Source organism: Protomyctophum bolini, assembly GCF_963924005.1.
Source record: "Protomyctophum bolini genome assembly, chromosome: 21".
NCBI classification, from domain to species: domain Eukaryota; kingdom Metazoa; phylum Chordata; class Actinopteri; order Myctophiformes; family Myctophidae; genus Protomyctophum; species Protomyctophum bolini.
In genome coordinates this window covers 8,892,447-8,916,042 of record NC_137882.1, presented here as the reverse complement: position 1 = coordinate 8,916,042, position 23,596 = coordinate 8,892,447, and the positions used below count along the sequence as shown (strand labels likewise).

Below are 23,596 nucleotides of genomic sequence, written 5' to 3'. Positions count from 1 at the left end.
TGAAAATGAAAAACACATGTTATTAGTATTAGTATTTTTACATCAAAAGTACCTGAAAGTCGAATATTAATTACTTCTGGTCAAACCAAAATGTAATGTGTGATTATAGGCTACAGCAACGCCTCATGAATATAATCATGAATCTTGATTTCATCTGATGGATCATTTTAATGGTTGAATGGTTCTCATGTGCCCTGTGTCCAGCATTCATGTCTTTTGTGTCACATTGACTTGGGCGCTTGTCCTGTCACCGGTCAGACGGTGCATTAGAAACTGTCTGTGCAGTTTGCAACGTTCAATAGACTTGCTAATTTGATTGAAATCCACTTTAGTTGGACTGTAGCCCAGCTCATTTATTTGCTCTTTGGTCAATACATGTCCTCTGGATTGGAAATGAGTGATTTATTCTGCAAAGTATCTCCATTCTCTACACAGGGTCATACCATCACAAGCGAATGACTTGCAGTGGTCATCAGGTTAAGAATATAGATTTTAAGATTGTATTGATAACTTTAACAGCATTCAGAGGGAGCTGGTTGAAAACACAGAGGTGTTGCTAGCTGCCAGGCTCACCATTATGCCAGCCATTCTGTGAATCGTGAAAGGTTGCTGTTGCAATGGTTTTCAAACCATATTTGTAAAGTAAAATTGTACTAACTTTTAAGACCTTTTTAATACAAAATTGGCCAAATTGACAAATATTGTGAAAATTGCTGATCTATAATTAAAGCTTACAACGCCTCGCAGTGCGATCCCAGGGGGTCCCCAGCAAAATGAGTTAACAAAGCATAAATATCAGTTTAAACACGTTATCCCATTGACTATTTGGAAATAGCCTATATCTACAAGCTCAACGATTTGTGAACTTGTACATCTGCTATTTAAAAAACAAAACAAATACATCTCAATTTGGGGGTCATTATGAAAACGTTTGAGAACCTCTGTATTACAACAACAACAATATTATTATTGTTAGATTGATTAATAGATTAATCAAGTCTTCTTTACCTACTAAAACCTAGCTGACGAGCAATATCCAGGGCTTTCATACTCCTGTGCCCTCGTTGGCAGTGGAACACTATGTTGTCATCATGTTTCGTGGGAACTTTCACCTCAAACAGCTGCTCAAAGTTCTCTGAGGACAGTTTCAAAGATTCCTCCAGGTTACCCACTGAAAAATAGAAGCATACAAAGTAAACAATGTCTTACAATGTTTTTTATTGATCTCTCTTCCCCCTTGCGCCTCTTTTTCTTCCCTTTCTTTAATGGAAATAACAAAAACAATGGAGCTTGCACAAAAACAAATTTCACCCACTGTTTTTACTGGTAAAACATGTGATGTTACAATAAAGTTCATTCTGATTCCGAAACAAAAAGAAAATATATATAATATATATACAAATATATTTGTATGCCCTTCATTGTATGCCCTTCATTGTATGCCCTGTATCTGTTCAAATTAGATCATTGAATCTATAGATGCAATGATCTAATTTGAACAGATGCTCCTATCCTGAGCGACTTACAAGTGCAAGATCTGACAGAGTAACTGGTCACATTATAAGCAAAGAAAACAGGTTCAGACGTCTTGAAACTTACATGGGATGTTAATGGCATCTGGAATATGTCCATTCAGGAATTCATCAAGATTCCGGACATCAAACAGCTGAATATTATCGTCTGCCAACATGGTTTTCAGTTGCTCATAGGTCACCTCTGAATCTGATATGGACAAAAAACATGAGGTTACATAATAATACAAATAATACAGAATAATGATAATAATATAACCTTTCTCTATGAAGCACATAAAAGCGATGTTAGCTTCACGCAGCGGCTGCCATTAACAGGAATGGCACCATGCAGAATATCACAGAATGGATAATAAAACAGTTAAAACAATAAATAAGAGCAATAAAGGCAAAGTTATTACAATCTGAAATAAAAAAGGAGCCCATCGGAAACTAAATTGCTTTTATACAACTTAGTTTAAAAATGACACTGTGCCGTTTGTGTCTACACTAAACACAAATAGCTTGCTGATGGTGTGACGATTGTCCTGAGAGGTTAAAGTTGAACCGGTTTAACTATTAAACTGGACCTTTCCATCAACAAAAGAGATGCATGAGGCTTCAACAATATGGACCATTTTAATTAAAGGAAAGGGACCATGGCATTTCTAATAAGCCTTGTCATAGCACTAGCAGGGTAAAGACGGCTGCAGTGAATGAAATTCATTCGATTTTAGGTATATGCCAAGAGCATGCAAACATTGACAATTACAGTACAATTCAAACACAACTCAATACAAAGACTGTTAACTGTGAGTATAGGCCTACTGTCAATGCTGGTAACTGGTAGTCTGGTAGGCCAAACCTAATTCAATGTTATAACAAGTAGGTTATAGGCTGGCCTTCAGATATAGTTAGCCTTGAATCCACAAGATTCGATCAACACCCACGGACCTACAGCATTGCAATACTAAACAATGAACATCAATGATGATGTTTAGGTGAAAAAACCCCAGATTTCTTTTTTTATTAAGTAATTAATTAAAATATAAATGTTGCTAAAAAGCATCGATGAGGCTTACTTAATGAAGTCCACACCCACAACACCAGAGGGAGTTCAACAAACCATGTGCAACCCAGATTCGGCACAAACAAGGGATTAAATTCATTTAGCTCCTATACCACCAAAATATGGAATGCCCTACCAACTGTCATTAAGACATGATGTGAATCCCTTGACTCCTTCAAAACTGGCCCCTGGCCTGTAACATCTGAATCCCCCACCCACCCCTTTCCCCCCCTTTTTACCTCCTTTATGATGATATCCTGTTTTTTGCTATATAGAAGTGTATATTTGTACATCTCTAATAAATGTTATGATGAATTTAAAACGGTGGACCCATCAATCAATCAATCAATCAATGCTATTCAGGTATACCTCGCGTCACCAGGCTTTCCTCCGAGGTGGAAAGCCTGGTGAAGCGAGGTTACTATTCAAGTAGGCTACAATCCAAGCCAAAACAGGTGATAAAACTACATGATCTTTACCGTTGTCAATTGGCTGGCCAGCCTGGCCAGGCTTTGATGCTGATGATGAGACATTCCGTAAAACAAGAGAACCATAGATGAACCGGCGGCTCACAAAAGTCTGACAAACACGACTTGACACACAGGACAGCATTTTGAAAGTGTCAGAGGGGAGGAGATCCTCCTTCTTTATACTCTATGGAGGAGACTGAGATTAATCTCATTGATGATCAAGGTCAGTAATGATTCATCAAGGTCGTAACTTTTGTGCACGACCGGAATCAATGTCATTTGATCTTTGTACAAATGCAAAGCAACTTGACGCAACTCCTTAAAAACAGTCCACACCAGTGCAACTCCTTGCAACTGCCATGGTTGCAAGTTTCATATGTTGCAACTAAGGAGTTGCGTGAATCATTGGTGCGGAGTCGGACTGGCCTTATTATTAACAACCTGGTGTAGTAGATAAGCCTTATCTCTTAGGCTAACTCTGCTTAAAGCAGTGGACTATTATTACTTGGACTGTGTGGCAAGTTATAGCTCTGGTCCATATAGCCAATGCTTCTAATGCAGGGCAGAATCATAGAAGCATTGGCTATGGACCAGAGCTAGTGGCAAGTAGGTATTGGTTAGAAATTAGATAATACAGTAACGAGAGATAGAGAGTGTGTGTGTGTGTGTGTGTGTGTGTGTGTGTGTGTGCGCGTGACTGTGTGTGTGTGTGTGTGTGTGTGTGTGTGTGTGTGTGTGTGTGTGTGTGACAGACAGACAGACAGACAGACATCACAGACAGACAGACACAGACAGATTTACCATACTTGTAAAATTGAATAATATACTCATTCTACTGTGATAATTGACACGTCCATTAGGGGGCACTAAGGGAATCACTCTTTGTGAATATTATGAAACCGTGAAGCAACTTGCAAGCAATAAAGCGACTTAAGCCAGTCTCCACAATTTAAAATGTAATAAAACACGCTCCAAAAGCGATTTGGTTTGTTACAAATTGCTAGTGAATAAATAAATGATAAATAAATGTGAGTGAATGAGCACCGGCACCGCACCCTCGCTCTTTCTATTCACACGGCGGAAAGATTACGTCACGCATGCGCAGATCCATACCGGCAGAAACTGTGGCCTAGTAGCGAATAAGGGGATTAGAGAGCCCGATCTGACAGGTCAGATATTCATACAAATACACTGCTTTGTCGCGTAGTTTGGTAGCGCTCTGGTTCAATGCAGGGGTTGGTTAGCCTTTCAGTGCCAGCAGACATTTAGCGACCTCTCATAAGGGTTTGACGCTGTGATTTGAGCCAACATTAATAGGTTAGATCTCTCACTGTCAAGGTGCTAGCTCTAGCTAAACAACAAGACATATCAGCGGCTTTACTAACATTAGCTAGCATGCTAGCAGTGGTAGCCTTCTCTAAAACGTGCATGCTGTGGGGAGATTATTTATTCATAATCATTACTAATTCATAATTTGAATTTCCTCGTGTTGTTGATAGCTTGAGAATCACTGAAGGTCACCGCTTTTATAAACGAGAGTAATACCAAGCTAACGTTAGCTTACGTAGCTATAGCTATCCTCAGATGCCCCCCTTGTCAACAACTGATAATGTCAAATGATGAATGCCTGGTTATTGTATCTCAAGTATTACCTAACTTAAATTATTTAAGTAAGATGTTGATTAATCGCCAAGATAATATGGTCACATTTCTTTATTTAGTTGATATGATCATATTTCGTGGTCCAATTCGGGGACTCTGGGGATATCAGATTGGTTTGGTTTTGTCATCAGTTTATTCATCAATCTATTAGTCTTGGCTAAGTGTGTGTGAGGACTGAGGACTCACTCACAACTGATGAAACTGAAACCCAACATGTTATGATTATCGCTGAACTGTATCCATAGTATTTTAGATTGTATATTGGAATGAGACAAGTTCTTAAGTGGGTGATGCTCTCTGTTGCTAGGATTGTGAGTCTTTGGTGCATGCTACATATGGCACATTTCTTAAGTTAATAATAAATGTGGTGTAAGGTTTGTACTTTTGCCCAGGGATTTTCAAAGTCCCCAACTTCATATATATTTGGTAATTTGGCCACAGTCAGACCCTAAAAAGATTTTCTGCCAGGAGCCCCCTAAAGAGATTTATTTATACAAAATAATTCAAGATTTTACAAGCTCAGTGTTGTACTTCAGTGTTGTACTTTTTAGATTGGCTTTTAGATGGGTTGTATTTTTGCTATATTAACTTTTGGTGGCGACTCCGGACTTCCTCAAAGACCCCCAGACCCGACTTTGAGAATAGGAATGGGACGATCATATTTATTATACCCACAATTTTGTCACAGAGATTTTAATTTATCGGGAAATTGTTCTCCATTATACACTTGCATTTACTACCACTTAAACTCTATACTCGACAAATCGGACCTGTGAGGAGGAGCACATTTGGTGCACTCTTATTTCATTCTACACAAATCAAATTGGCAAAAACAGCAGATCTACAAGCTCACGACAACGCGTTGCAACTTGTAGATCTGCTATTTCCCCCCCAGTATTCGAGATGGTTCAAGTGTTTAAAAAAAGTGTCATTTTAAGTTTTAAGCATATTTTGATTATTGTGATAATATCGTACGTTAATCACAATTATATTTGCCACAGTAATTGTGAAGTGTAATTTTCATATCGTCCCATCCCCATTTGAGAACCACTGCTTTAGCCTGGGTTGATCAATGCCATGCACACTGATATATCTTATCTATCTGCATTCTGTATATGACTATGTTCTTTTTGCTGATGTAGAAACTGTCCTGACCAGGGATTCTCATTCAGGTCCACACTAGCCAGTCTTACCAACCTGTATATTTTAAAGATGGAGTGCCGTGATTTCACCTGAACTGAAGCTGCACCCACAGCTGTTGTTGTATGATAAAGGGGGAGGGGTTATGGGAGGGGGTGATATTGTGACGTCACTATATCACTGTTTTATTTTTCATTGGCACGTTTGACTGTCAAGGTTTCAACCGCCAAGGAAGAAACCCTAAATACAAAGGGAAAACATCTTTTCCCCTAACAACCACACCAAGGGGTCTAATGAAGTACTCTTACCTCATAAACACATGAAAACTAATCACGGCACTCCATCTTTAAGCTAATGTCGCCCACATTTCATTGAGTTTGACTGCTACGCACTTCCGTTTTACTAGGCTACACAATGAGCCAGAGTAAGGACAATGCACGACTCAAGAGCTACAAGAACAAGTCGCTCAACACAGACGAGATGAGGAGGAGGAGGGAAGAGGAAGGTCTACAGCTACGCAAACAGAAGAAGGATGAGCAGGTAAGCCACGTCGGAGGTATTTAATTAACACTAACTTTTCTAATGACATGTTAGCCATTATAATGACATTCATGCATCCATACATTTATTGCATTTGCTACTAGTGTTTACAGTTTGATGATACATTTTATTTTATTATGTCTTTAAATGTCTTGAATACATAGGACCACAATGGAAACAAGCCCTTAGGAAACAAGGGCTTTTTTGTTATTGTTTTAGCATTCATTGTACAATTTGGGAGGAAAAATCTTAAAACATGAATAACTCTTGATCTAAATCAATGCTTCCAATTCTAACCAAAGATTGTGTTTTTGACGGCCCATCGCGGTCCCGTCGGCGTTAGAAGTAATCATACTTCCTGTTGTTGTTGATCCCCTCTGGGGTGTTTTGGCTACATCTAGCTACTTCTAACTACTTCCAAAATGGCACGGAGCAACCTTGAAATAGGCTCTGAAGCTGCAAATCGCTGTAAATCAACTAAACTGTTCTCTGCTGTCGCAGCTCTTCAAACGGAGGAATGTTGCTACAGTGGATGAGGATGGAGCCCTGGAGGATGATGGAATGGCTGATAGCGGCTATCTGGAGTCCCAGGCCAACAATATGGATCCACTCACGGTAAGGATTAGATTGATTTTAAAGAGGACTTAGCCTATTAACTTGAGATGGGCGATATGACATTTCTGGCCAATATATATATCCGATATAATTCATTACTGTTATGGCCGATAACCCGATGTCGATATGATGTCAGTATGTCTGTATTTGCACCACTCGGTTCACACAGGTGTGATTTTTAAGGAATAATCGATTATGAAACAAAAGCTTGGATTTAATTTCTTATTTTTTGATGGTGGAAAACTGACAGAAAAAGACTCGCTGTATAAAAATAAAGGAGAACTCCTTAGACTGAGACTTAAGAAAACATATTTTATTTTATTTTAACATGCTTAAAATGAATGTAAGCATCTATTTATACAAGTGAGAAGTGGTACCCATACTCATTCTTTGTGCTCTATCTCCGACCGAACCACACTTTTACCACACATCTCTATATGCAAAATAAATTCGCCACGCTCCCCGAACTGACATAGGCTATTTTTTCGCCGTTCAAGTGTCTCATTTACTCTACAAATATTACTTTTATGAAACACGCTGTTATTGCTCAACGTCAACAGCCTACGTCACAATCGTCATGTTGGCGTCTACCAAAATCGTCATGTTGGCGTCTACTACGCCAACTACGTTCACTTAACGGGGCCAGTCTTTCACAGTGACACACATGTTACATGAACCACGCGCCCGGGATGGTTTCTACCCCTCAATGTCGTATTTGCTGCGCCCTTGGCTGTTGCCACAACACGCGAGAAACAAGGACTTTAACCACGCTACTTGCATACACTGCAACTCGCTTACAATTCGCAAACCTGGCAACACTGCCCTCTCTTACCAGCCCCGCCCCCACACTAGCTTGACTATGTCATCTCGCGCAGCACAGAATCTGCTCTCGCGCAGGACATTGATGAGAGACAGAAGGAACAGGAGAGATTATACGATCGCTATTTCGCTTATTCCATCTAAATCTCTTTATTTACAAAATAAATGACTCGACGATTCCCTTAGTTACATCAACATTGTTCTTTGGCATTCATCGGATTGTGCCCAAATATCACCCTTACACCGATCACTTTGCCTATTTTCGCCACACAGCCAATTTACTTCCGCGAGCGGCCGGCCCATTCCGCCCATGCGAATGCATGGAGAGAAAAAAAAGACGAAAATCCAGCTGTATCGGAGCAGTGCCACACACACACACAGTCAGTCACACACACACACACACACACACACACACACACACACAGAGAGGAGTTGACAAGTGAGAGAACGAGACGGCTGTTGCGTTTCACCATGGCCAGTGCTGTTGTAGACAGCGACGACGATGATACACGGAAATAAGTGCCCAAAGGCAACACGTCAAATATGGGCCAGCATCTTAGCAGACATCACAAAGAAATCGATCTGTCCAACGACGATGGTACAAAGACAACAACACAGCCAACTATATTCTTATAGAGAAAAGCTCTCAGCTAATTCGCCCCGTGCAAAACAATTAACGCACAGAGTTGCGGTCTGCATAGCTGCAGACATGCGACCACTATCAGTGGTGGAAAACGCTGGCTTTCAATATTTAATGAGAGTTGCAGAACAGCAGAACCACGTTACAAAATGCCATGCAGGTCACACATGTTTTCACTCCTAAAATGTAATGCCATGCAGGTCACACATGTTTTCACTCCTAAAATGTATAAAACTAATAATACATGTGAAACGTTGCCCGTTAAAATCGTTTTGTGTAAAAGATCGTCAAATATATGGCCGTTAGTACTGTTAATTCAACATCCGGTGAGGGGAGGATACGGATTGTGTATGGAAATCAGCGCATACAGTGGGTGGGCTTTAGACCGGATGTAAGCCACATCCACTAAATGTACACTAAATAGAAATAGTATAAAATACTGCATCAAATGGTGTAGCCTACTGCAGCTATTTATAACCAGGTAGTGTATAAGTGAAATTGAACACTTAAATTAGTATTTAATACTTGAACTAACAACAGATGGGTCTATATACTATTTGTCTTTTTTTTTTTTTCTTTTACTTACTTAGAGCTTAACAAGAATATTACAAGTCATCTCATCTTAAAGAAACATTTAAAAAATGTTAGGGCATAAAACCCAAAGTTGTTAAACCTTTTATTATTCTCATTCTGATTTGTTATCCTGCTACCCTAATAGACAGGGGTACATGAGCACCTGGCCGTTCATTCGTGCTCTATCTCCGACCAAGCCACACTTCCACCACACATCTCTCTATGCAAAATAAAACCTGCACACTCCCACAAAAGACATAGACTACATTGCATTCGCCAAAAATGTCTTCTTTACTGTTTAAATATTACTTTTCTGAAACACGCTATTCTTGCTCAACCTCAACAGCCTACGTCAGAATCGTCATGTTGGCGTCTACTACGCCAACTACGTTCACTTAATGGGGCCAGTCCTTCACAGTGACACACGCGTTAGATCAACCACGCGACCGGGATGGTTTCTACCCCTCAATGTCGTGCCTACTCTACACTGCCATCCGAAGGCCCCTCCCCCTTTCACTGCTCCTGTGTGTGACCTGTGAACTACTCTCTGACTGCACTGTGGCTTGATTTATATGTGCGAGGTTGAAATGGAATGCACATAAATTAATTATAGGTCCAGCAAGCAAATCATGATTGTCTGTTTGTGCTCAATAGGTCACCATCACATTCCGATTTTAGGTGTTGTGTTTTCTATGACATTTATTTGGGCCAGTAGTTTCATATCTATCCTTTTTCCGACCAACACAGAACATGCTAACGGTGTTAGCGCGTTAGCATCCATCTTGCTTTTGATTTATATGTGCGAGGTGGAAATGTAATGCACATAAATTAATTATAGGTCCAGCAAGCAAATCATGATTGTCTGTTTGTGCTCAATAGGTCACCATCACATTCCGATTTTAGGTGTTGTGTTTTGTATGACACTTTGGCCAGTAGTTTCATATCTATCCTTTTTCCTTTGACCAACACAGACCATGCTAACGGTGTTAGCGCGTTAGCATCACACAGCTTACAGCGTCAGTGTTGCATGAATACTTTCAACCATGACAATGCCGACTACTTTTGCTACACACACTTCCCAAGGATTATGGAGATGTCTTTATTTTTTTTTTAAGGTTGAGAAATGAAATAATTATGGTCGTTTCTAATCTCAGCATTTCACAAGAGAAAGACGTGGATGCCTTTCGCTGCGCTGTTGGCGTTGCCATGTCTCATAGAAACAAGTAAATAGGTCTTTAAAAAGAATCCCAAAACAAGCGCATATAACAGGGGTCTGTAACCTATTTTAAATGAAGTGCCATGTTTTTATTTTCTAGATAGTGAGTCAGCCACAAGCTCACATCACAACAATAATCCATGTAATAATCACAATAACAATACTAATAATAATAATCATAATAATCCTGCTACCCTAATAGACAGGGGTACATAAGCACATGGCCGTTTATCCAACAGCTTTCTCCGACCCAACCACACTTTCACCACACATCTCTATATGCAAAATAAATTCGGCACACTCCCAGAATACATATAGGCTACATTTCATTGAAAGAAATGTCTTAATTACTGAATAAATATTACTTTTGTCAACCACGCCATTGTTGCTCAACATCACCAGCCTACGTCAGAATCGTCATGTTGGCGTCTACTACGCCAACTACGTTCACTTATTGGGGCCAGTCCTTCACAGTGACACACGCGTTAGATGAACCACGCGACCGGGATGGTTTCTACCCCTCAATGTCGTGCATTTGCTGCGCCCTTCTAATGCTGCGCCACGCCTACTCTATACTGCTCCATGCGACTCGAACAGCGTCAGCAGCAGCAGCTCCGAGCCTCCGTCAGAAAGGCTGCCCACAGCACTGCACAGCCCCACACCCAAATGAATCGAATGAATGAATAAGGCGCTTATATCGCTATTGCTCAGTGGATGGGACATTTACATTAAAAGCAATCGGATGGACGCGTGGATAACGGCATGGTTGTGTGCAATCGGAGGGAAAGCTTCCATAATCCATATAGCTTCCATGCTAGCTGCTTCAGACACAGGGGAGGGGAGGGAGAAATAGTGCGAAATAGCGCTTATGCAACAATTACCCTAAAACACAAACACCTCAACTCGATGTCATTGTGAATAAGAATTTCGAGCGAAATAATAATTTTTGGAAGGACACTTTCACCCAGTATGAAGCTAAATGTGGAAGCCGTGTGTGTCACACCAAAACGGCTGACCTATAGAATCCTGTAACCAGCCTCTCGCACTGCCTGCGAGTTGGCTCCGTCTAAGGCTCCGTCTTATGAGCAAATTTAGAACTTCCGGTCTGACAGCTAGCAGATTTAAGACATCCGGTTGCTTTCAGAATAAAATAAGATTATTTAATTCGTTAATTAAATAATTTTTACATTACATTATTAGTATTATTATTACATTACAGTTATTGTAAAGACACACATTATGTTTCTGTGTAAAAATAAGTAATTAAATAACATAAAAAAGTTATCTAAATGGATAAATGCTATTCACTGGAGTGCATGGACTTTATAAAGTGGACACTGGACAAAAGACGGCTCCGCCAGGCAACTATCTGGACATACCCACGCGTTTGGGAAGATGTCCTCTACCACCCCACAGTCTCCGCTAAGCGGGAGAGGTGTAAAATTCACAGCAGCAGAGCTTCTACTGGGGTCAATGCAAAAAAATGTACCGTTTCCGGACCCAGAATGGACACTGGACAAAGAGGCCTCCGCGAGGCAACTATCTGGACATACCCACGCGTCCGGGGAGATGTCCTCTACCACCCCACAGTCTCCGCTAAGCGGGAGAGGTGTAAAATTCAGAGCAGCAGACCTTCTATTGGGGTCAACACTCAAAAAAGTGCCGTTTCCAGACCCAGAATGGACACTGGACAAAGAGGCCTCCGCGAGGCAACTATCTGGACATACCCACGCGTCCGGGGAGATGTCCTCTACCACCCCACAGTCTCCGCTAAGCGAGAGAGGTGTAAAATTCAGAGCAGCAGAGCTTCTACTGGGGTCAATGCAAAATAAATTACCGTTTCCGGACCCAGACTGGACACTGGACAAAAGACGGCTCCGCGAGGCAACTATCTGGACATACCCACGCGTCCGGGGAGATGTCCTCTACCACCCCACAGTCTCCGCTAAGCGGGAGAGGTGTAAAATTCAGAGCAGCAGACCTTCTATTGGGGTCAACACTCAAAAAAGTGCCGTTTCCAGACCCAGAATGGACACTGGACAAAGAGGCCTCCGCGAGGCAACTATCTGGACATACCCACGCGTCCGGGGAGATGTCCTCTACCACCCCACAGTCTCCGCTAAGCGAGTAAATGGGTGCTTATATTTCTATGTGAAATGTGGTGATGCTGGCATCACAATAGATGCCAGCATCACGCTGCCTCCGTCTAATAAGCACATTTACAACTTCCTGTTTGGAAACCGAAACAGATGCTTCTGACATTTGCCTGTGCGTGCTTAATCGTTGTACTTCTGAACACATTTCCCAAATCTCAGTGATTTATCCACACATCGCTCTGTGTGTGTGTGTGTGTGTGTGTGTGTGTGTGTGTGTGTGTGTGTGTGTGTCGCGTCGCCCTCCAGCTGCAATTGCGAGTGTGCGCTGTGTGCAGGGCACACTACTGAGTTTAAAACCACAGCTGAAACATGAAGTGGAGTCTGTCAATTCCCGCAATTTCCTTCTTCCCATATTGCGCTGCAACGACACTAGGATTGAGCCCCCCGAAGGGGGGCGAAATTCTAGTTTATAGAAAATAAATGTGACTTATTGGGAAACAAGTGTTTTTCTTTACAAACCAAGATATTGGCCTAAATTATAATGAATATAGCCCTCAATGCTGAAAAAGAAGGTTTTAAAAAAATAGATTGCAAAAATTTAATCGAACATCGAAGCAAATCGTGAGCTTCAAATCGAAAATTGAATTGAATCGTGGACTAGGCGAATCGTGATAGCGAATCGAACATCCAATCGAATCGTGAGCTGCAAATCGAAAATTGAATTGAATCGTGGACTAGGCGAATCGTGACAGCCCTAATGTATACATACGCCTGCACGCACACACACGCACATGCACGCCTGTAAGGCCCCCCCCCCCACACACACACACACCAACATGCGATTCATTAAATAACTATTTCTCCGCACGCGCGCACACAACATTATTCACGTGAAGCCTACAGGGAATTACCGACGGAATGTATATACACACACACACACACACACACACACACACACACACACACACAGTCCCGGCTCACACGCTTAGAATTTATAGATGCGCGATTACATAACAGCTGGGCGTCATTATAGCCACACACGTCTCTAACTTGCGGTCACAGTCGCGAAACTTTTCAGTTGTGTGGTACTTTTATATTGATTTAACTGCAACAGAAAGTTCCCATCTCCCAGCCACGGAGCTGAAACAAAAAGCAACACTGTTTGTTTCTGGCCAGTGTTGCCAAATAAGCGATTAGTAAGTAATGTAATTTTATTTATCAGCGATTTTGGGATTATTTTTGTAGATTGAAAAAATATTGGGGGTCCTTTGCTCTTGCCATGACAATGTTTGAGAACCACTGCTCTAAAACAATATTAGACAAAGTTTGAGACACAAACACATTGCTCTCTCTCTCTCTCTCTTCTCCTTTTGTATAAATTAAATAGGCCTATTCATGATTCTGCTTATAGAGAAGTAGCCTATGTTAGTTTGTTTTATGGACTCGAGAGCTACTTTCAAAACCACCAGCTCAACATACCCACCAAATAAAACTATCATCCCATTGCTGCAAATAGTGACAAAATGTAATTGAGGGGCCTTTCATATAAACGCACATGGAATGGGAAATAGAGGGGGAAAAATGCAAATCGTAGGCTTTTATTTTTGTTGGTATTTCACTTTGCTACTGATGATTGTAAGCAAGTATTGCATTGTGTGTTTGAGCTGACAGGCCCTTTTTGATGTCAATCAATCAAGTCATCTCAGGTCATCTAAAGCGGCAGATGCAAAAATCGTTTTTTATATTAAAATTAAATATATTTTTAGTGCCATGTCATGTGGTCTACCTGCAAAGCCTTTGTAGATCCTGATCTACCATTTGGGCACTTAACGTCAGATCAGGGGTTTTTCTCGGCCAGCGCCAAAAATGCTCCCCGAAAGCATAATCGCAGCAAATACCGGCCACTGTGTACGAGCCTTAACATGTTGACTACACTACACTACACATAATAACTAATAACCCGTTTTCAGCTTAAAGCAATTATATTTCATTGAAGCAACTCCTTAGCATTGTTTTCATACCATGGATGTGATAAGAAAATGTATCAAACATAAGGGAAATATTAAATAGTATCGGGTGTACCAGTTTGGCCTTTTCTTTTTTTTCAATGGGGCAATACATTGATTAAACAAACGTTTGTTTGATTGATTGAGTTGTACAATGTTATACAACCCTAAACTACTTTTAGAATACACTACACAATACAATACAATTTCAGAACATAGAATATTGGCCAATATGTCAAATATGTAAATATTACATATCGCATTGAATGGAAGCGGACCATTTCTAACACATGTTACAAATGACCCGCTTTTGCAAGTTTTCTTTGCAGTTGCTTACAGACCAGAATGAACGTGAATTCCGTCTAAACACGATGCAAACTAATGAAGAACATAAGCATGAACACATCCATGTGGATTTTTATTCACCAACACCAAAGACAAAAATTGTAGCACACATATACTCCAGGTGTAAAATTATACGCATTTTGAAGGTAAACACTTCAAACTTCAAACTCCTGGCCACGTAGAGTACGTTGCTGTACACATACTGACGCGATGGCGTCATGGTGGCGTTGACCAATCAAGATATAACGTCCATGTTACAACCGTGAAGCGTTACAACCTTGGCGGCTCTCCCCTACATTTGTTACTAACATTAGGTTGTGGCGAAGTAGAAACGTGGCCAGCAGATACTGTGTTTTGGACAAACAGGCTAGGTATTGGTGTTGATTTGGGTCAACTGGACAAACAGCGTGGTGTTGTTTTGTGTCTGTGTTTGTGTTGGAGCGCCTCAGTGTGGCCGTACAGGTCATGTGCAACCTCTTCCACAGAGAGATGGAGACACTAAATCTCAGCTGGACAAACATGTTTGCATGCATGCATCGCTGCCTTGCATGCTGTGTGCTACTGTTGAGTCTGTCACTTACTTTGACTGATTTATGGCATTGTCTTTCTGTTAAAATCCAACTATGTTAATTTAAGAACTCTGGGCATATAGGTCATTGTTTATTCACTGTGCACACGTGTAGCCTATTGTATGTCAGACTGTATGTCTGTCCCACAGTCACAATCCTTTAGTAATTAGGCTGTGGAAATATTCAAGACAAAACAATGCTACATTTCCAATAACCCATCCGTTACTACATGTGGAGTCAACTCCCGCCATTTATTTCTTCCCATAGTGCGTGGCGAAGTAGCTCTGGGATGAGTGCGCGCGAAGCGCGCACGAAATTCTAGTATCATATAAACACAATCATTGTTTAGTTTTAATTACACAATTGACTGTCTTCCATCCTATGTTCAAGTGCCTCTGGAGAAACTCAAATGTCAGTTGCTTGTCACTTCAGCTTCACATGCAGGGGGGTTTAAAAAAAATATTATTGAACAAATATTAATTGGATTATTGATATTTATTATGTTTAAAATATAATAAATATATTTTTGAGGGGCTCCTATATACAGGTTTAATGTTTGTTTTTAGTTAAATGTTTGTTTTAAAAACGCCATTGACAATGAAGGGAAATGTTACGTCATCTCTACCCTAACACAAACAATTGCCATTAACAATAAAGAGAATTTAAGCTTGAAGCTTCTTGATCAAGAAAATAATCAGCAGCCCTAATGTCAAACCACTCTGTTCACAGGGCGCGGCCATCTCTGAGGATATGACTCAGATGATCTTCTCCGACTCTCCTGAGCAGCAGCTGGTCGGCACCCAGCGCTTCAGGAAGCTCCTGTCTAAAGGTAAGGCTACCAGCCACAGCCTCATCTTTCAACGTGCTTATCCTCATTAGATACCTTGTTGTCTGTGTGTTCTGACCGAGTCTGCATTCACACACTGCTCTGCCTGGTGTCACACAGAACCCAACCCCCCTATAGATGAGGTCATTGCCACTCCTGGGGTGGTAGATCGCTTTGTGGAGTTCCTGAAGAGGAGAGAAAATTGCACATTACAGGTACAGTACACTTCATCTGGTATTGTGGCAGTGTGCAGGACTTTTGTCCTAACACCCCGAGTGGCATAAACGGAGATTTATGGATAACAAAACCGATCACATTGCTCCGCAGGCTGGGAGCGTCTGTTGGGCAACATTCAATGTCATTTCCGGTTGAGACGTCATCGTAATTGTCCCCCCCCCCCCCATTTTAGCCGATCAGATCGAAAATCTTAAAAGGTGAATAACTCTTGATCTAAATCATTCCGTCCAATTCTAAGCAAAGATTATGTGTTAGACGGCCCACCGCGGTCCCGTCGCTAGTCGCGTTAGAATTAATCATACCTCCTGTTGTCGATCGCTTCGAGAGTGTTTTGGCTACATTAAGCTACTTCAGCTAGTCACCAGTCAAGGGTGCTTTGAAGTTACCAAGGGTGCTCTGGCACTAGAGCAACACCTAGATCAGCGCCTCTGCACTGGGTTTCAACTTCACAACAAGGTCAATTGAAGGTTGATTTTTATTTTATTATACAAATCGTATCATGTTAAAAAATAATCCAGGATAAAACAATAAAGTCAAGAATGTCTTTCCACTGTGGTCGTTTTTGCAAACAAAGGTGTCAACCCACAATAAAGTGAAACGTGTATTTGTTCTTTTCAGTTTGAGGCTGCATGGGTGCTGACAAACATTGCATCGGGTACGTCTCACCAGACTCGTGTGGTCATCCAGGCAGGAGCTGTGCCCATTTTCATAGAAATGCTCTGCTCCGACTTTGAAGACGTCCAGGAACAGGTATTATAATTGACCCCAGTGCTTTCACTCTGACATCACACTTGTGTACTGTATGTATGTGTGTTAAATTGTTTCACTTTTATCATGATAAGTTGCTTGTTTATAAGGTATTTTTGCTATTTGTCGTATGACAAAGTATGTGTGACTAATTGTGATCTGTGATCTATCCGACACACCAAAAGTCTGACATGTGCAAATCACCCGTTGACATGTGTTGCGTCGTGCTTGCGGTTAGGGTTTGGGGTAGGGTATCGCACTAATGACTGTCGGACTGTTAGCATGTCGGACTCGGAACTCATGCCTGTACCCATTGTGATCACCGTTTGAATCTTCCATGACTATCTCCACCAGGCGGTGTGGGCCCTTGGGAACATAGCAGGCGATAGCACAGAATGCAGAGACTATGTAGTGGACTGCAACATCCTACCCTCCCTGGTGCAGTGAGTGGCAGCTCAGCATATTTCACTGATTCTCATACTGATAAAGCAGTGACTTTGCTCTTTAACTGAAAGAGCGCCGTTCCTCTCTAAGGTTGCTGGCCAGGCAGAATCGTCTGACAATGATGAGGAACGCAGTTTGGGCTCTCTCAAACCTGTGCAGAGGGAAGAACCCGCCTCCAGATTTCACCAAGGTAATTGGACCAGATACATTAACTGTGCATGTGTTGTGCATACCACATTGCCCACCATAACTCAAGGTCACAGGCTGTTTGTTGTTGTAAATAGAGATGACAGTCAGCTGATTTGAGTGCAATACCACCCAATTCGCATCAGCAGAGACATTTCTGCTAAATGGGTGTTTAAAAAACATCTAAAACATCCACATTACCTTTTGTGTTTAAGCCTAGTTTACATCAGTCCACAGCAAGCATCTGAATGGCTACCAGTTTGTCTCTCATAAAGTGGCAGCAGAGGTTGAACGGTACTTTGTCGCACCATGTTTTGCTGCCTCCGCCTTTTTTTAGAAATTGGAGCAGAAGCGGATGACCTCTCTTGGTGTGAATACAGTGTAACAGAATTGATGCTTGTGCCATAAGCGCCATTATACAACAGGTTGTTTCGAGGAAGCAATCTGATTGGTTGAAGCAGCCTTCTAGCCGTGGTTCAAACAAGCACCACTCCACACCTAATCAAAACAAAGAATTCAGCTGCTCTGTTCTCCCAGAGCGCAGGAAACTCGGTGGTTAGGCTAGCTAGTTTCTTGGGACATTTGTGGTCGTCATTACATTTTTTTTTCTTCTTTTTCTTAGTTTTAAGGGTAACTGTTTAATTGTATAATTAACCAGGGGGTGGTTTAAAGTCATGAATGCACTTCTGCGTTGCTTGCTGTAGCATCGCAGGCGTGCATTAACGACGTTAAACCACTCCCTCTCGTGTAATATTGTTTAAATCCCCACGTTTTTACCTGTGTTCCCTCCAGGTGTCGCCGTGTCTCAGTGTCCTGGCTTGGCTGCTGTTTGTCAATGACACAGACATCCTGGCCGACGCTTGCTGGGCACTTTCCTACCTGTCTGATGGACCCAATGACAAAATCCAGGCCGTCATCGACTCTGGAGTCTGCCGCAGGCTGGTGGAGCTACTGTTGTAAGGCCACAAGATCGCACTAAAGGCCAATTATGCATGTCCTTAGGACGTCTAAAAAGCTTACTGTTTCAAAAAAGAAATTGGAGCGTCAGGACATGATCTGTGGGTGCATTAGGTCTGAGACCGGCCATCAGGAGTTTAGAAATTTGGAATGACATAAATGTAGTTAATATCACCTCCCTTTCCGGGGGAAAAGTTTGATGCCGGAAGGAGCATGTATTGGGCTTGTCATCGCCTATTCTACTGTAGGGAGTGAAAGTGCAGACCTACGCCACCTGCTGACACTGAGCTTGTATTAAAAAACTGTTAAACTTGACCTTTCAGTCATTCTGCAGCAATTTCAGTACATAAATTGTGAATAAGATACTAGCAGAATATACTGCAGCACCATATGCATGTTTACTACAGCCAGCCCTGTTGTATTATTTGCATCACCACTCAAAAGGAGAAAGAAAATCCAAGATGCAGCCACTTTGTATGCATCTTTTACTGTCGATTTATAATTTGAAACACCCTCTTAGTGTCCAATATAGTGACTGACTGACTGACAACACTGTTTTACAAGATGTAATGTGTATTAGACCATATTAATTATTAACCTGCAATCCTGCATGTGTTATAACACAAACAGCTGTGGGAAATCTGACGACTTTCCCTCACTGTTGCAGAGAGACTGTTGTGGTGTACTTTTATCATCTTAACAGTCGTCTACAGTCGGTGAGTTGTGTTCATGTGTGTCTTAACTTTTACATTTTCACACTAATCATTGGAATTCTGTGTGTTGTTCCAGGCACTCAGATTATAAAGTGGTGTCCCCGGCATTGCGGGCCGTTGGAAATATAGTCACAGGAGATGACCTACAGACACAGGTAATGTTTGGGGACGGACGGACAGATCTATTTGATTCCCATATTTCAAAGTGCCCTAACATTTGGGTTAAGAGGAAGGTAGGTTGTACTGTATGTATGTGTGGGTAGCAAATAGCAATGGGATTGGCTGTTTGAGGTATTTGGTCTAGAGGGGAAGACAGAGCGCACCACTCAGGTCAACTAAGTATTCGTTTACTAAGTATAGAAGGTTTAAGTAGTAAACTAATTGGTGCTTGTTCTGTGCTGTAAAGCACAGAACATTGTAAATCCAACTGTGTAATTGCATTCAAGGAGAAGTCAAGTTAAACAGGAAAGTACCCTGTTAGCATTGGCAAGAAATACAAAGAATGACTCAATTCCAGATAACAGTTCTGCCACCGAAACGGTCGGCCGGCTCGGCCGGCTTTATCCAGACTGCAACTGAACTAGTTTTGACTTTGGGTGTGCGTTTCTGTGTTTTTGTTGTATTTTCCAGGTGATTCTGAACTGCTCGGCCCTGCAGTCCCTGCTCCACCTCCTCAGCAGCCCCAAGGAGTCGATCAAGAAGGAAGCCTGCTGGACCATCTCAAACATCACTGCAGGGAACCGGGCACAGATACAGGTGCGTGTGCAGGCGTGTTGCAGTTAACCTGAAGAGTGTCTACTGTGCACATGATATGGTTTATCTTTGCTTACGGTTTCTCTCTCTGTGTCGTTAGATGGTAATGGATGCAGGACTGTTGCCTCCTCTCATTAATATTCTGCAAGTGGCGGAGTTTCGCACACGGAAGGAGGCGGCCTGGGCCATCACCAACGCCACGTCCGGAGGCTCCACAGAGCAGATCAGGTGAGATGCAAACTATGATCAGAGCGTGCCTCTCTTGACAGATCCATAAAATAACCTATAGAATTTGTCACCAACCATGGAAGAATCTTATCTTATCCTAACCATGGTGGTTAATTGCATTCACCTGCCGTTTGAATCTCGGGATGGGTAAAACAAATTTGTGGATTGGTTAATAATTTATTTATACTTCTGTACAGTAAATGGTCACTGATGTATTGGTCACAGCACTAGCTGTAGGATACAGTATTTAAATTGAAACTTGAGTCCCATTCAGTCCTTCCTAATGCAGTTTACTTTGTGAAAGGATAGAAGACTAACCGGAATGACTGAGGGATCTTACAAATGGACCCTTACTGGCAAGGGCGCTGTCAGGATCTTGACAATTTTTATTTAGGGGGGTGGGGGGGGTTACATAAACATCACTTAGTAATAAGGGAGTCAGAAATGAACATATTATAGATAATAAATTATAGGCTATAGTTCTAGTATACACATGGAGCTATTCACAGGTTCTAAATGATAGACCCAAACCATAACCCCTGAAATTGGTTCTGACATCCGAGTGTGTGTGCGTGTGCGTGCGTGCTGCCCCCCTGCAGATGTCTGGTGGAACTGGGCTGTATAAAGCCACTGTGTGACCTGCTGACACTGATGGACTCTAAGATCGTACAGGTGGCACTGAACGGTCTGGAGAACATCCTGCGACTGGGAGAGCTGGAGGCCAAGAGGGGTGGCGGTATTAACCCCTACTGTGCTCTCATAGAGGAGGCCTATGGTAGGTTTAAAGTTGTCATAGTTTTACGTTGTCATAGTTGTGTTACAAAGGTCACCGGCTTGCAGTTCACTTACTCAAAACGGCAACTCTAATGCCTAATTTTGTTGCAGAGCTTTTTTTAACGCTTATCGGTCCAACTTTCTCCGCAGGCCTGGACAAGCTGGAGTTCCTCCAGAGTCACGAGAACCAGGAGATCTATCAGAAGGCATTTGACCTGATCGAGCGCTACTTCAGCCCTGAGGACGAGGACCCATCCCTGGCTCCAGCTGTCGACTTGACGCAGCAGCAGTTCCTCTTCCAGCAGTGTGAGGGCCCGATGGAGGGCTTTCAGCTATAATGTCAACTCTCCCCTCCATGCGCCACCTTCATCCCCACTGAAACCATTCTCCTTTGCCCTCCTCTTTCTCTCTACCCACAACCACGGGTGGGAAAAAAACCCTGCTTCGAACCCTCCCCCTCCCCATCCCATCTCAAGAGAGATCGATTTAATCATCTTTATCATGATTATAAAAACGTGTAATATTACCGGAGCACATCTGTGTGCGTGTGTGTGCAATGCAGGTTCAAGTCATGCAGTCTTAGTTTGTGAAGGATTCACTTCCCTTTTCCTGACTCGCGCTGAGCCCTCTACGTTTATGGACTTTCCTCTTGAACTTATCCCACGTCAAAATGCTCGCTTCCCATCATCTACATTCCCCGTAACGATTTGACGATCCCGTCTCTTGCGAGCAAATGGGAGTTTGTTGAACCGTGCTGCTTGTCTGATGGAACTGCATTAGTGACTCTCAAGACAGACAACTGTGGATGTGATATTACCCAATCCCCCCTCTCGCTCTCACTCACAAACGCGCGCAGGCGCATACACACACTCACATCCCCAGAGAATAATGGTCAATCCTAAACACTGGACTGACCGTTGGACTGACCACACGACTGTGGTCAATGGCGTGGCGTGGCCAGTCCTACCCTTAAGGGCTGAACTGACTTCTACTGAAGGCACTTAATATGTGACTCAGAGGTACCTTACACTACCTCCTCTCTCCAGCCAGGGATCAACGAAACAGGAGCGCGACAGCATTGGTGAGGGGTGGAGCTCGTGTTATGTGAATTACCGGGCTGCGTGTGCACCCTCCCTGGATACCATATCATGCATTCCTTCCTCCAGAGAGGGAGGACAGGGGGACTCTGTCCATCCTCATACAGCCCTCCATCCATAAGAAACCCCTCGGAACCATGGGAATTGGAGTCTTCCCTCGCACTGAGACTTAATGGACAGACGTAGACGAGACAAATAAGACTTAACCCTGGAGCCTGTCCGACAGCAGACCCGTAGGAATTTTATTATAATCCTAGATCCTACCATAATTCCATTTTATTTGCAGCACTTTAGTTCGGGACCGACGCCAGCTCATACAGTAGTTTTAACGCTCGCCATTTTTGAATGATTCATTTTGTGTTTAATGGGACAGCTCTTCCCTCCTCAGGAAGTGAGGCGTAAAGGGGTGTTTTCTACATCCTTAGTCTCCTGTTGGTATGGCAAGGACGACAATGCAGCTTACTGTTTACCCGCCCCATGATGGGGTCCAGCATATTGAGGACTGAAAACTGTTCACGACGGACTAATCAGCAGATCATGATGCCTCATAAAACTCTAAGAACGTTACCCTGACAAGTAAATTATATCTCTTGGAATTGGCTTTTTAGCAAGGAACAAAATATGTCTTCCCAATGTAATTGATTTTTTTTGTTTGATCTTTCTAAATCAATGCCACAAACCTATTTTGGGGGGAAGGTCTACCCTAGAGTGTTGTAAAAATATTGAAAGATACTTTTTATTTGGGGAGGCAGAATCTCATTTTTCTGATGGTGCCATAATCCGTATTCAGAAATCCAGCCGGGTAATATAAAGGAAATTTAAATCCAGATTAAACTTGAAAATACTGGTGATTACATAAGTTAACAATGCTGAATTATTGTTTACCAAGTCCTCTTTACATTTCTTTCTTTTGTCAAAACATCTCTGCTCGAGATGACCAGCTCATGTTCAATACTGCTGTTGTATTGAGTTTGTGTAACTGTCCTCTGTTATGCCATTTGCATAAATGCTGTTTCATGACCTACTATTTGTGAAATGCTTTATTGTGGTTAGAGCCATAAGCACAGTTGCAAATACATTGGCTAATTGAGAGGTTTATGTTTGGCTTTATTTGTGAAAAGCACAGTCATTTCAGTTACAAATCCATTGGCTAGTTTCTTTTTGGCTTTTTCTGTCTAATTTGAGACAGATCTGTGTAGAGACATGAAACCGAGGGGGGAGAGAGGAGAGCCATGCAAGATAAGACCCCGTGATGGGGTCCAGGCACTTAAAACGTGACCAGTGTCCTCATGCTCGCTAGGAGCATGGTCTGGTCTATATGAGGCACCCAGGCAGATAATGGCAGGATTGCCGTGTGAATATG

The 23,596-nt window shown here is 42.2% G+C and overlaps 2 protein-coding genes across 3 annotated transcripts; one reads left to right on the top strand and one right to left on the bottom strand.

Moving 5' to 3' along the window:
- Positions 1-1,004: 1,004 nt before the first annotated feature.
- Positions 1,005-3,411, bottom strand: LOC308336064 (thiosulfate:glutathione sulfurtransferase; the record flags this gene model as incomplete). The annotated part of the gene is made up of 3 exons (XM_080793309.1): positions 1,005-1,171; positions 1,600-1,722; positions 3,387-3,411. The coding sequence occupies 3 exons, from the start codon at positions 3,409-3,411 to the stop codon at positions 1,005-1,007; spliced, it is 315 nt and encodes a 104-aa protein (XP_080649435.1).
- Positions 3,412-4,174: 763 nt separating this feature from the next.
- kpna1 (karyopherin alpha 1 (importin alpha 5)) lies at positions 4,175-23,487 on the top strand. Of its 2 annotated transcripts, none has more exons than XM_080793999.1 (14): positions 4,175-4,219; positions 6,259-6,392; positions 6,894-7,007; positions 16,001-16,100; positions 16,218-16,312; positions 16,953-17,084; positions 17,436-17,524; positions 17,616-17,715; positions 18,504-18,667; positions 19,458-19,536; positions 20,012-20,137; positions 20,235-20,362; positions 20,962-21,137; positions 21,287-23,487. In XM_080793999.1, exons 2-14 carry the CDS (start codon positions 6,267-6,269, stop codon positions 21,472-21,474), a joined length of 1,617 nt encoding a protein of 538 aa, XP_080650125.1. In that variant the 5' UTR covers positions 4,175-4,219; positions 6,259-6,266; the 3' UTR covers positions 21,475-23,487. The 2 variants fall into 2 exon arrangements, with proteins under 2 accessions (XP_080650125.1, XP_080650126.1); XM_080794000.1 differs by lacking the exon at positions 4,175-4,219 and adding an exon at positions 4,243-4,367.
- Positions 23,488-23,596: the final 109 nt, after the last annotated feature.

Bases quoted from the DNA above. Each gene is read 5' to 3' on its own strand.
- kpna1 (XM_080793999.1), top strand. From the start codon at position 6,267: ATGAGCCAGAGTAAGGACAATGCACGACTCAAGAGCTACAAGAACAAG. The intron at 20,138-20,234 runs GTGCGTGTGCAG...CTGTGTCGTTAG, and splicing joins GGAACCGGGCACAGATACAG to ATGGTAATGGATGCAGGACT. The intron at 21,138-21,286 runs GTAGGTTTAAAG...CTTTCTCCGCAG, and splicing joins TCTCATAGAGGAGGCCTATG to GCCTGGACAAGCTGGAGTTC.